The sequence below is a fragment of the Vanessa atalanta genome, chromosome 27, assembly GCF_905147765.1.
Source record: "Vanessa atalanta chromosome 27, ilVanAtal1.2, whole genome shotgun sequence".
NCBI classification, from domain to species: domain Eukaryota; kingdom Metazoa; phylum Arthropoda; class Insecta; order Lepidoptera; family Nymphalidae; genus Vanessa; species Vanessa atalanta.
The window spans coordinates 3719055-3732991 of NC_061897.1; the positions used below are offsets into that span (position 1 = coordinate 3719055).

Genomic DNA, 13937 nt, shown 5'->3' on the forward strand with positions numbered 1-13937 from the left:
CTTAATATTGGTAATAGTTTTGAACCGAATACCAGAAATTAAAATATTCCTACCCCGGATATAACTAAAAATAATTACAACAAAAACGACTATAGTTATCCGTCAAACCGACTATTCTCTACCTATTCTCGGCTACGCTAAACGCCAGGATCCATTATTACCTGGTACAAAATATCCCTATAGCTCGGTAATCTATTGACAAAACTATTACACAACTATAGATACATCCCGAACTCACACAAACACCCACCTCTAGTAACTGCTGACTTCTCGCTTCCTTCTCACGTTTAACCAGTTCAGCCTTCTCCGATCTTTCCAATTCTCTGACTAGACGAGCCTGTTGCAAATATATTAAAACTATTGAGTGATTGATTTATCTCTTTGATTATATATTTTTATTTACAAAATAAATCCCGTTTCCGATTGAATATTTATCTAAAAATAACGTTTATTAGGCTGTAACATTATAGCTCAATTTTTTTAACTGTGCACTTGGAACTGTCAGTGCTCGGCCCCGCCCGCTTTCCTCCCCGCTGTCGCCTCTAAGTACGGTCAGCACTACATTATTGAATGTGTCTCTTGATCACATTATATACATTATAGTTAGATCTTTTTAAGTGTGATATTTTGAAAAGTGTTTTATTAATAAAAAAATATTACAAATAAATAAACAAGCCACTAAATATAATAAATAATAAAAACGAATAATAAAATACTGTTGCTGACTCTACCGATGCATTACTAAAATTTAACGGTGGACAGTTAGAAAAATCGGGTTATAAGTAGTTTACCTGAGAAGGACGAACTGGTCAGCCGCTTATAGTTACTTCCTGATTATAAAAGTGAAAAAGTGTATACTACCTCTTAAACAAAACTAACGTATTTCTGGCCTCTGCGTATTTCTACCTAGCTTTAGACTTCGGCCTACCCCTACCACCGTACACCTTCCCCACGGGGACGTCGACGGGCTCCACCGTCACACACACGAATGAAGAGGCAACGAACGTTAATGGCGTGCACGGCGCACTGACCTGGTCGCGGCCGCGCTGGCCGTGGTCGCGGCGCGCGTCGCGGGCGGCCTGCTGGCGCCGCGCCAGCTCCATGCGGCGCTCCAGCGGCGGCGGCGTGGGCCGCCCGCTCAGCGCCGCCAGCGCGCGCGCCTCCTCCAGCCTGGCGCGGGACGCCCGTTATTTAATTTGCTTTTATTGCTATGTGTGATTCCAACGGAATTACATAATATGTCTTTTAAGCTGCCACTGTTTAGTGTGGCTTTAGGGTGAAGTGCCTAGACAGGCACTGCTAAATAAAAATGTATTAATATTTTGAGCTCGATCTACACTTATTTTTATATTTCTAATCACTACATATTTTTTTAATTTTCGAATCGATTTGAAATTTATTTCTATCGATTTTTAATTTAAAATCACTAATCACTATATGGACCGACACTAGGAGCACACGATCCCTCAATATCTCCAGTCAGGAGGCTCCGAACTGACCGCTTTATAATCTCCGCCTCTCCCAGCACGAGGGGGTCCGCCCCGTCGGCCGGCTGCAGGTAGTCTCCCAGCAACGTGCGCGCGCTGAAGCTGAAGTTGTCCCGCGACAGCGGGGGACTGGGGTTCGCATCTAGAAACTGTAGGGGCGAATAAATATGTTATTTCATGATGTCATTATAAATATGTATACATAATCAACTAGTTCATATATTCTTTACAATAACAGCCTAAGCCGTACCTCCGGGGGTTAAATCTCTCTCCTTTTGAGGGAATTTGGAGCTTAAACTACCAAGCTACTTCAATTCGAGTTTGTGTCATACACGTATTTATTTTATCCATTATTATTTTAATTATGTTGTTAAGATTACAGCTACAGATAAGAATCAATAGCGAAACATTTTAAAACAATAAATCTTCATTTGATAATTATTTGAATTTAAACTAAATTTACATACACGTACAGTCGTCTACGTAATAACTTAACGTTTTTTTATCTGATTAGGGGCTAACTGTACTATGCATATTTTTTTTTTTTTTTTTTTATGTCATAAGGTGGCAAACGAGCAGGAGGCTCACCTGATGGAAAGTGACTACCACCGCCCATGGACATCTGCAACACCGGGGGGCTTGCAGGTGCGTTGCCGGCCTTTCAGGAAAGAGTACGCTCTTTTCTTGAAGGTTCCCAAGTCGTATCGGTTCGGAAAAACCGCCGGCGAAAGCTGGTTCCACAGAGTGGTTGTGCGAGGCAGAAAATGTCTTAAAAATCGCGCTGTTGTGGATTTTCGGACATCTAGGTGGTGCGGGTGATATTTGGAATTTTGACGAGATGTCCGAAGGTGAAATTCAGCAGCCGGGATTAATTCGAACAATTCCTCGGAACATTCCCCGTGATAAATTCTGTAGAAGATGCAGAGCGATCCAACATCTCTACGCAAAGCCAAAGGATCAAGCAGATCGGAAAGGGCTTGATCGTCGATAATTCGAGCCGCTCTACGTTGGATACGGTCAAATGGAAGGAGCTGGTACTGGGGAGCACCCGCCCAGAGGTGAGAGCAGTATTCCATGTGAGGCCGAATTTGCGCCTTGTATAGTCTTAGACGATGGGCCGACGTGAAATACTGTCTTGCCTTGCTGAGCACACCAAGCTTTTTTGATGCCAATTTGGCTTTGCCTTCCAATTGACCGCGGAACTGAACGAGACTCGAAACATCAACGCCAAGTATTCCGATACTAGCTGTAGCGGCTAACGGAATGTTCTCGAATCGTGGAGATACGACAAATGGTGTTTTTTTAGCGGTTAACGCGCAAACTTGCGTCTTTTTGGGGTTGAAGTGAACTAAGTTTAGCCGACCCCAGTTCGAGACTTTGTTTAACGAAGACTCGATTTCAGATACAAGTTTGTTCCGGTTTTCTTCGACGTTTTCCCGAGAAATATTAGCACGGCCGGTGTATGAGGTGTCTACGGTGCTGTCGTCTGCATAGCAATGAATGTTACTGATTTGCAACAAGTCATTGATATGCAGAAGAAACAGAGTGGGTGATAGAACGCAGCCTTGTGGAACACCAGCATTGACGAATTTTAAGTCAGAGCATGCACCGTCGACAACGACCTTGATGCTCCGATCTGCCAAAAAACTGGTAATCCAATTGCATAATTTTCCGGGAAGCCCATAGGAAGGAAGCTTCGAAAGAAGCGCTTTGTGCCACACGCGATCGAAGGCCTTCGCTATGTCCAGACTGGCTGCTAATGCCTCCCCTTTGCTCTCAACTGCTTCCGCCCATCTATGAGTAAGGTAAACTAGAAGATCACCGGCTGAGCGACCCCGACGGAAACCGTACTGGCGGTCGCTAATCAGCTGGTACTCCTCTAGGTACCGCAGGAGCTGGCAGTTTATAATGGACTCCATTACCTTGGAGAACAAGGAGGTGATGGCTATAGGCCTATAATTGGACGGGTCTGAGCGGTTGCCCTTTTTAGGGATCGGATGCACCAAAGCAGTCTTCCAGGAGTTCGGGACGACGCCGAATGCATAGGATTGCCGGAAAAGACGCGTTAAGACCGGCGCCAACTCGGGAGCACAAGTCCGTAGCACGATTGGAGGGATGCCATCGGGTCCACTCGACTTATGAATATCCAAGGAAAGAAGTGCTTTACGAACTGCACTTTGCCGGAATTTAACCTCCGGCATCGTGGTATCACACCGCGGGATTGTTGGTGGTGACTTTCCTCGGTCATCCAGAGTCGAGTTCGCTGCGAAGAGAGAGCCTAAAAGATCAGCCTTCTCCTTCGCTGTATGGGCCAATGACTCACCGTCCTTGTGCAGAGATGGTAAGGAAGGCTGACAGAAATTCCCTAAGACAGCCTTGGCGAGAGACCAGAACGCACGTGTTCCTGAAGGGAGGCGCACCAGTCTCTCGCCAATTCTGCCAATGTACTCCGTCTTCGCCTTAGCAATCACGTTTTTTAAGGACCTAGAGGCAGAGTTATATTCCTTTCTGATTGCGCTGGTATTTACATCACGAGACGCTGATGCGTTAGCCCAGTCTTGGTAGCGTTCCCATTTTCTGCGTGAAGCCGTTTTGCAGAAACGACCAAACCAGGGCTGGGACTTGCCACCGATGGGGACCGCAGAATACGGAATGAATAGTTCCATACCCTGAAGTACCACATCGGCAACAGAGTCAGCAACAACACTCGGATCATCCGGCGAGAAACAAACCTGCCCCCATGGGTAGGATGCAAAGAAGGACCGCATCCCATCCCAATCTGCTGACCTGTAGTGCCACACTCGGCGGCAGCCCACGAAACGAGGTCGTGAGTAACGCGCAACCGGCACTGTACTTCGGACGAGACAGTGGTCCGACGAGCCCAGAGGGGGTTCGACGATAACCTGGTAGCCATCCGGATGGGAAGTCAGCAGAAGGTCCAACAGGGAAGGTGTATGATCCTCCACGTCTGGTATTCGCGTTGGCGAGGGGACTAGTTGTGTCAAATCATATGCTAAAGCGAAGTCGAGAACAGATCTACCCGCATGATCGGTAGTGCGCGATCCAAGCCATTCGGCATGGTGGGCATTAAAATCGCCAAGAATAACGATCTCTGCGGATGGGATCTGCTGCAGTACGGAATCTGTAGCCATTTGGACGTGCTCAACCAGTCGGTCGGTTTCGGCATTACCGCTATGGGACCTATAAAGGCAAGCGTAGATTCGCGGATGGTCGTCACAATCTACACGCAGCCAGATAATTGATAGGTCCTGTCCTTCAAGGCTGCCGAGGCGTCGAGAGCAGATATCATCTCTGACGTAAACGCACACCCCAGCTCGTGGTACAAAGGAATGTTCCAATTTATACCCGGGGTAGGAAAGAAAAGTCGTATCGGCAGGAGAAGATATCTGAGTCTCGGTAAGAAAGAGCAAGGCCGGCTTCGCCGTCTCAAGGTGAAAGTGGACGGCGTTCAAGTTCGAGTTGAGTCCCCTTATGTTGCAGAAGTCCACAGTGAGGGTGGTAGGGGTTGCCTTATGATGCCTGCTCCGCTTGCCCCGAACAGTGGCGAGCGCAAAATTGCCCCCCCCAGAATTCGGAGGGCAGCCTGGGCATCCCTGCTCAGGTGGTGTATGTCCTGAGCATGGATGCCCAGAGAGGGATTCTCCACCGCAGTCGCTGATGGTACCCTCCTGGGGTAATGTAACCAAATTCTGCACAACCATCATGTTTAAGGGGGGGGGGGGTATCGGGCCTCCGGGACTCTCACATACCAGACGAAACGCGGTAACATAGCTACCACTTCACGCCGATTTTAAGTGAGAGAGTGGTACTTCCCCGGGCGTGCCGGCCCATTCGGCTGCAACCCGAAGGTATGCAGTGTGGCACTACCACTTACAAAATATGGTTTATCCATAGATCTTTTCTTTTTGTATAATAATTATTGTCATACTGACCGCCTGCAGCTCGTGCGCCGACTTGACCACCACGTGGTGGTGCGGCTCGGGCGCGCTGTAGCTCACCTCGCCCTTGATGTTGCAGTTGCGCGACAGACCCTTGATCACCGTCGTGCGCTTCCAGCCTGCACGGACGGTACGTGTTAGTGGTCATTTAAACATTTTAATAGTAAGCACGTTTTAAACCGAGGCATAACTTTACGTAATTGTTTTAGTATCCATTCGTGTTATTTTTTTATGGTATAGGTTGCGATTTTTCACGAGCATATGAAAAACCTGATGGTAAGAGGTCACCACTACCCATAGACAATGGCGCCACCAACTTTAGGAACTAAGATGTTATATCCGCCGTGCCTGTAGTTACCCACTCACCTTACTAACCGGAACACAACAATACTGAGTACTTTTTTTTGGCGGTAGAATATCTGATGAGTGGGTGGTGACCCCAGACATAAGTAGTGTGAGCAGCGAGCGGTCACCGAGAGCGAGCGGCAGGCGCAGCTGCGCGTCGTGGCGGCGGCCGCCGTCGCTGGCGTCCGAGTCGGACGGGTTGCTGTCGGACGGGCACTCCGAGTCCGTGCTGCCGCCCTCGCACAGCAGCGCGCGGAGCTTATCCTGCACGCACGCACACACACACACACGTCACTAGGCGCTCACTGAGCTTGCGAAGATTTTAAAGTAACAATAAGAGCAAATAAAAATAGTTCATACTACTAAGAAAGATAAAAAGCTCAACTTCAATTAACAAGGAAGCTTTATAAATTCAAGAGCATAGTTCAAGTACAACAAATTATTACAATTCAATTAAAATTAGTTAAACTATAGATAATGTCAAACTTTACGACTGTCTCTTTTACACGGTTTACTAGATATTTTGAATCGACAGGGACAGCACTATAGGCGTAGAGTAAGAGAGAGCGAGACGCACCAGGTCGGTCTCGGCCAGCAGGTGCTGCGCGAGCGCGGGGCGCAGGCCGAGCGCTCTGCTCTGCGCTAAAAGAGAAGCCACTGTATTCTTCTTGGGTTTGCTGACTCCCCGACCCAAGTTACGAGGCCTGCCTTCCCGCGCGGGCCAGGCGGGGACCGCTGCGATCAAATCGAACGTCAGTTTGTGTCTTAGCACATTCCTTAAATATTTCAATTATATATAAAAATGATTTATAATGTTGTAATTGTCAGGAAAAAAAGTCATTAATTTATAAATCATCAATTATAATTTTAATAGGCAAAAGTGTAGCCATATTAAATAATTTAATAATATACATTTGTTAGAGAGAGGTTTTTTTTTGTTTAATAAATGGAAAATGTGTATGGGGAATTCACATTATAATTAAATTACTAGTTTAAAAATCATTCCAGATGATATATCCATATCGCACTCTTAATTAAATACTGACCGAAATCAAAATTGATGTTATACCATATTTTTGGCAAATAGCTTTAGAATTGTAACTTAAAATCGGAAGACAAAATTGAAACCACAGGTATCGTTTTAAATATATAACCTTTTAGTCGTAGCAAATAAAATGAAGGTGATATGCCTTTACCGTTTATTTTAATTGAACCTTTAAAATTGAGCCATTATTTTTCAAACAGAGTTCTGTGGATGCTTTAGTAAGAGTGCGAGTGGCAAGCTGTGGGGGTACTCACACTCGCTGTCCTCGCTGCCGCTGGACTTGGGGCGCGGCGAGTCGGCCACGTGCGCGTTGAGCTCGGGCGCCACGCGGCGCGGCTTGGCGCCCGGCTTGCGCCGCGCTGCGCACACACACACATCACACATCGCACATCACACATCGCTCAGCTGGCCCTTTGGCTTCCGATGGCGCAGATAGATATGCTAGCCGCTCAAACGTGTGACATTTGTAGGTAATTTATAAATGTTCTCGCTTAATAGCGAAAAAGTTATTATTAAAATAGATTTTACTTTCTGATATCATTTTTTTTTTCACATAAATGTAGAATCTATAGAGATCTAACGCATTTAAATATATTGTTATAACTTACATATCCTGTCATTCGAAGCGCTGAGTGAGCTGCTCAGTGACGTAAGTCGGGAGAGTGCATCCGATGCTTGTGAGCTCGCTGGAACATTAAATAGACATTTTAAGCGATAGTACTCTCTCTCTCTCTCGTGCTATACTTTATAGCCCCATACGTAGGTAAGAGATAGCAATATTATGGTCCCAATTATAGGACCAATAATAATAAAAACCAGTAACAAATTTTGTAAAAGTCGCAGGTTTGATAAGCTTCTACTCCCAGAAGTATGACAACTTACTTCTGGGAGTAATTTAACCAATTCTTAAACGTTTATTCATAACATAAAAATGATAATAATAAAACATCTATAGCCTATTTCAAAGGAAAGAAGAATAAAGGTGAATAAGCAACTTTGACTTTGATTTGTTATTTTGTTTATTGTGTTATGGTCAGTAATGTAAAGAGACTTACGTGGGGTGGGCTTGAGCGAGAGGTTGAGTGGTGCGTCGTCGTCCGTCTTCAGACCCAGGTCCAGAGGAGCGTCCTCGGAACCACCAGACTTCGTACTCAGGTTCAGACCTGAGTCTGGAAGCAGAGCTTTAAAATATTTAGCCCCACCTAACATTTTAATAATTGCGATTCAACGGGGAAATGCTGCTAGCGTTCTTGCCACCATTCCACAAAAGTCAAGATTTATACAGTGACTATCAATAATTTACATTTTTATACTTAATGTTATCAATTCTTATGTTAATAAAGTTATTTACATGTATTGTAATAATACTTTAATAATATTCGGTATAACTATTTATAAAATGTAAACGAAATTATTTTATAGCGTAATACACTATCTTCTATTATTAAATAAATTTATTAAGAGACAAAGTTAAAATATTATATTATAATTAATGATAGGGAACTTTTTAAATGTTTTCATAATTACCGGACGCAGGCGCCGATCCGGCTAACTGTCGCTCCAATGCCGCTAAGCTGACGCCACTTTGACTGGCTATTGTTTGTAGTAGTTCCCGAGATATGCCTTAACGAACATAAATATTACTATAGTTTATAAGGCAATTATATATTTCTACTTTAATAATATTCATTATATTTAAAAAAAAGTGAGTTATTCCGTGTAAGCACAGGCACGAGATATATAGTTCGTAAGGACCAATTTCTATCAGATCCATTTCTTTCTTAAGAATTGAGCTATCAAATGCAAGTTCCAGAGATAAGAGCAAGAAACAAACATTCTCTTCTGATGTTATATTTTAAATGAAATATCACACAATGTTTAAGGTAAGTAAGGAATATGATTGAAATAAAACTAGCTAAGCACTTTGCAGTGTTCGTGGTCACGGGCAGACTCACGAACACGAACACTGCAAAGTGCTCGAAACGTCGGGATGTTAAAATAATTAATATACGCGATTAAATCCGTTAAAAACTAGTTTTATTTCAATGTGTAATAATCGCGAAAATCTAAGACAACATTAAGGAATATGATCTCACCTGCGTAATCAGAGAGGTTCGGCGGCGGAGTTCCGGACACCGAGTTGGCTCCGGAGCGCTCCGGCTTGTTGGGTAACCGGATCACTTCCACCGACGAACGGGAGTTACCGTATTCGTCCTGAAACAATTCGCAATGGATTTATTTAATATAATTCGACGTATGCATATAATCTTTTTTCAATTATGTTTGTAAATGTGCTAAATCTACTCCAATATTTAAATGTATACAAAAATAAATTAAAAATATTGAGCGAACTGTACAAAAATATTAAATTACTCCTTCGATCCTTTCTTTGAATTATATGACAAATGAAAATATTTAGCGAGTTACGTTTTAATAATTCAGATATATCGAAAGCATTAATCACTGGAAGTGTCACCTGGGTAATATAAATATGTCAATAGTATCACATCACATTAGCACAAGGTACGTACGACTTTCTGCCGCTTGCTGGCGCGCTCGGCGGGGTGCACGGACACGTGCGGCGGGTCCAGCGAGATGGTCTTCTTGCGGCCGCGGGTCGTGGAGCCGGGCTGCGCCTGCGGACCAACGGGAGGCGCGTTACTGATGCCCACTGCGCGACAGGTCACACATCGGTACATACAGTCATCGCGGGAGGCGTACCTTGGGTCCGGCGAGCGAGGACGTGTATTTGATGATCTCCGTGTCTGGAGGCAGCCGCACGCCGCCCAGCACTGACGATGGATCGCTGGAAAAATATTGACTAATTAAAATAATGTAAAATATGGCCGATAAATGAAAACAAAACATTGGTATCTTTCTACAGAGCAACTGTTCAAAGCTTCCGATACGGACTTGGCATAAAACATTATTACAAAACTTCATCAAACAAAAATGTAGACTCATTTAAACTCACCCTCCTTCCAAAGCAGCACTGACACAGAAAAAGTAACACTTAATTTTGACGCACAATACATATTCAAATTATATTAATAGATAGAAAAATAATATATATATATATCTATGATGTATGTCCTACTAGCTGATTTAAAGCTTTGTAGGTCAAACTATCATCTCCATCATCTTAGGGACTAGGCAAATGCGCAGAAATTATTACTGAAGAATGTGTGTGCGCGCAAGCACATGGACCTTATCTAATCCCTCATACTTGTGATCCAATGGAACAATTAAGAAGTTCAGGTGCTCACTTGTGTCTCACAAATCATTTCAATCTCTATTCCAACACTAGCAAAGAGTTCGAACAGTTTTAAAAAAGCTTAAAATGTATTCCACAGCTCTCTAACACTGACAACTTATTCTCTCTGAGTAGATACTGATAACTTATACTTAAGTGAATAACCCACGTTTTTATTAGCACGACCCAGTATTCGAACCTTAATTTTTTGAAACTCGGCTCACGCTAATAATGTTTTGAGTGACTTAATACCAGTTGGGAGGACGTCGACATATGTTTATGTAGAAGTAAAGTTTGTTAATTACCTTAGAATTGTATGCGGTAGACCTGTGAGAGAGTCAATGCCACTCCTACGGTCTTTATCACCTCCGACTCCGAACGGGTACAGTGGGGACATATTCTGAAACAAATATCTCGAATTAACGTTTTAAATATTAAATAGAATATATTTTTTAACTAGGACAAGGTTAGCAGAGCTGTTCAAAATTTGGTCTGAGACATGATTCTAGATAAAAAAAGACTATTCATTATTATAATATAAAAGGCTTGATGTAAAAAATGTGTGCATGATGTCCTTATATTTAGTGGATTATTTCCTGAAGTAAGGTAACTATAATATTATATAATAAAAATAATATCATAGAACTTGGAATTTTTAATTTAAGAATTTTTAAATAAGACCATATCTAAAATATCACGATGTTGACATCTAAGCTGCAACATGTGAATTGAACTCAGTAATGCTATGCAATGCTAATAACTGTATCGCAGGTGGTGGCGGTACCTTCCCCTTGTGCGCGGCGAGCGCGGCGTGGTAGGCGGAGTGCGCGTGCGCCAACATCAGCTCCTTGTCCTTGCTGGACCCGCTCTTCCCTGCAACAGAGATACCATTTTAAATGACAGCAATATAAACTCACTTTACGTCATCGTACATTTCAACATCATCATTATTTGAGGTGACAAATTGTTAATAAACTCTTATATATTATATATGCTCATTTATCAATTTGCCATATCGAGTTAATACTATCACAATCAATTAATTTAAACTAATATTATAAAGAGGTCAATTTTGTTTATTTGTTTGTATGTTAATCTCAGCCGGAATTAATGATCTAATTCTAAAAAAAAAACTGTTAGAAAGCTACATATTTCCTGAGTGCTATAAAGCACACCGTATAAATTGAAAAAAATATAAGCTCAGATTGCTACGTGCATAGCCTTAATAAAAACATGTTCAAGTCCTATAAAGGCTTCTTACACTGACTGAAAACTATATCAAGTATTAAAAGGGTGACCAGTATTGATTATTTGAAATCTAAATTTTGATTCTATAGTTGGTCATTGTACTTTTACTTAATACGTATCACTAAAAAATATGGCAACCGTGAAATAGATTTAAACTCTAGGGAATTATACAAGTCATATCATAAAATCAAAATATAACTTATTCAAATAGACTCCTAAGAGCAATTTTAAGTAATCACTTTACAAAATCAAATTAAGTTTTAAGTAACAATGGGGCAAGAAACTCAGTAGTTACTACCACTTAACTTATCGGTAATTTAATATAATATATAGAGTTGTTCATATAAATGTAAGAATAACTTACTGGAAGACGGGGGATGCTGCGGTTTATTCGGTTTGGAATGCAGCGGCTGCTGCGCAAGGTTGTTCAGCGACGCCAGGCTGGACATTGACTGGGAGGGCATCGTTGAAGGAGATGAGGTCTTCGGGAAACCGTAGCTAGCGCCTGGAACAACAAACATTTGTATTATATACTACGTCCATTCATAGGACAATAGTGTATATTTTGTCTTTAGTTAAGACTTATTTTCGCATAGCAATACATAGTATCTTTACATCGGAATATTTTTTACCAAGAACCAGCCTTTCTTGTCCTACAACTAGATGAAATATCAAACGACTGTATTATCACCATTGTAACTGTTAAACTTATTCCATAAATAAAATTCTCGTTACATTCATATATAAAGAAAATCTTCTATCTGTTTTTATTTATGATATCGGTAGGCGGACGAGCAAATGGGCCACCTGATGGTAAGTCGTCACCACCACCTATAGACAATGGCATTGTATGAAATATTAACCATTCCTTACATCACCAATGCACCACCACCTTGGGAACTAAGATGTTACGTCCCTTGTGCCTGTAGTTACACTGGCTCACTCATCTTCAAACCGGAACACAACAATACTGAGTACTGCTGTGTGGCGGTATAGAATATCTGATGAGTGGGTGGTACCTACCCAGACGGGATTGCACAAAGCCATAATCATCGCATCAAAGTAATAATAACTATTCAAAGAACGATGACTAGACTGTTAGTGATAGTAACTACTTACCCCAATCCGCCATATTGGGTTGAGAGCTAGACGTGCTAGTGGCTGGACTCTTATCCTTCGTTGACATGCTGGATGATGTACTGCTTCGACCAGACCTGCTGTATAAACTGAATTTTATGTTTATTTGTTTATTAAGAAATACAAACTGTGAACAATAACTTATAATAAGGTAAAACAATAATTATTAAATTTATAGTAGAAGCCTGTTTATTTCCTTCTGCTGGGCTTTTTATGGTTTGGATCTTATCGATAGATAAATGCCTTCCTTAACCGTCGATCAATCATAAAGACAAATTAAGTACGTGTACAGTGGTGGTTGTCTGGATTTGAATCTATCCGGTTGAGATTCACGTGCTATAACCACAAGGTCACCGCAGCCTTTAAATTATTTATAAGCTAATGTACTTAGTCTAAACACACAACTAACATATTGATTTGATTGAGACATAGTCCAAAATATTTTTGTATGGTACAATTCGCTGACAATTTTTCTTTAGTCCTCCTGCCGTTGAAATAGACTTGTATAAGTAATAGTCCTTATTTATATTTTAGTATTTTAGTTCATAACCTAAATCAAAAGTGTAGTTATGATTAGTTAAAGAAACATTAAATACCTTTCGCTTCTATTTGATTGTTTCGCAGGTTTGGATGGCTGCTTCATACCAGCGCCTGATAGAGCGGATAGGGCCGCATAAGGGTCACCCAGTGGGGGGAAATTCAGTCCCGATGCTTGCAGCCTAGCTAGGTAATCTTGTGCTGCAAGATGCGACGCCATGGACCACCATGCTGCACCTAAAATAATAATTAAATACATTTTTATAGTGTTTAAACGATTTTATTACATATTTTTAAACTTTTTTTTTTTTAAATAAATGAAACTAATTGTATAATAATAATTCGCGAGCAAATATATGAGGCAACAAGTATTTTATAAATTCGCGACTTATAAATAAATTGAATACAATACACATCTATGATCTTTCAATGTGACTAAAAGTTACCAAAAGACTTGTACAAATAATGCCAATACAGTCTAAAGTATGCACAGGGCTGGATAATATCAAATGGGGATTTTTTGATATTATTAGATAACAAAGAATATCAACAAAGACGTAATAATAAAATGTTAATATTTTCAATTGGTTTAATATTTTTTTCGCTGAACTGAACTCTAAAGTATTAAATCCGGCCCTGATTCTTTTAACCTATTAAAGTAGGTAATGCTAAGCTTACTTTAATGTAATACGTGATTAAACTTATAATTAGCTTAGTTATAAACACTTACATCGCGCGATTACAGATTAACAAATGTAAGGCCATGACACGTGAGACCTTAGACAATATTTGAACGTCTAATCATAGATTACATGTTGGAGACGACGGATTTTCGTATTTTTTTTAAGTAAGACCTCTTTTGTTAGGTTGTAAGGTAAAAGAGTATGCGTGATCGATCCAGTAACGTCTCAACAAGATGAAGGGTA

The 13937-nt window shown here is 41.4% G+C and overlaps 1 protein-coding gene across 7 annotated transcripts in view; it reads right to left on the bottom strand.

The window, feature by feature from the left end:
• LOC125074411 overlaps positions 1–13937 on the bottom strand; it is a 115424-nt gene that overhangs the window by 22757 nt on the left and 78730 nt on the right. For 4 of the 7 annotated variants that reach the window (XM_047685740.1, XM_047685743.1, XM_047685738.1 and 1 more), the window contains exons 5-22: positions 13071–13248; positions 12457–12563; positions 11702–11842; positions 10874–10962; positions 10395–10489; positions 9558–9642; positions 9368–9472; positions 8933–9050; positions 8364–8459; positions 7892–8005; positions 7445–7522; positions 7091–7195; positions 6369–6526; positions 5920–6055; positions 5441–5565; positions 1500–1636; positions 1032–1170; positions 251–337 (exon numbers count right to left, since the gene is read on the bottom strand). In XM_047685740.1, the coding sequence (XP_047541696.1) occupies positions 251–337; positions 1032–1170; positions 1500–1636; positions 5441–5565; positions 5920–6055; positions 6369–6526; positions 7091–7195; positions 7445–7522; positions 7892–8005; positions 8364–8459; positions 8933–9050; positions 9368–9472; positions 9558–9642; positions 10395–10489; positions 10874–10962; positions 11702–11842; positions 12457–12563; positions 13071–13248 (2093 nt within the window). Of the gene's footprint in view, positions 1–250; positions 338–1031; positions 1171–1499; positions 1637–5440; positions 5566–5919; positions 6056–6368; positions 6527–7090; positions 7196–7444; positions 7523–7891; positions 8018–8363; positions 8460–8932; positions 9051–9367; positions 9473–9557; positions 9643–10394; positions 10490–10873; positions 10963–11701; positions 11843–12456; positions 12564–13070; positions 13249–13937 lie in introns of all 7 variants that reach the window. The other 3 variants (XM_047685744.1, XM_047685742.1, XM_047685741.1) reach the window with 2 other exon arrangements.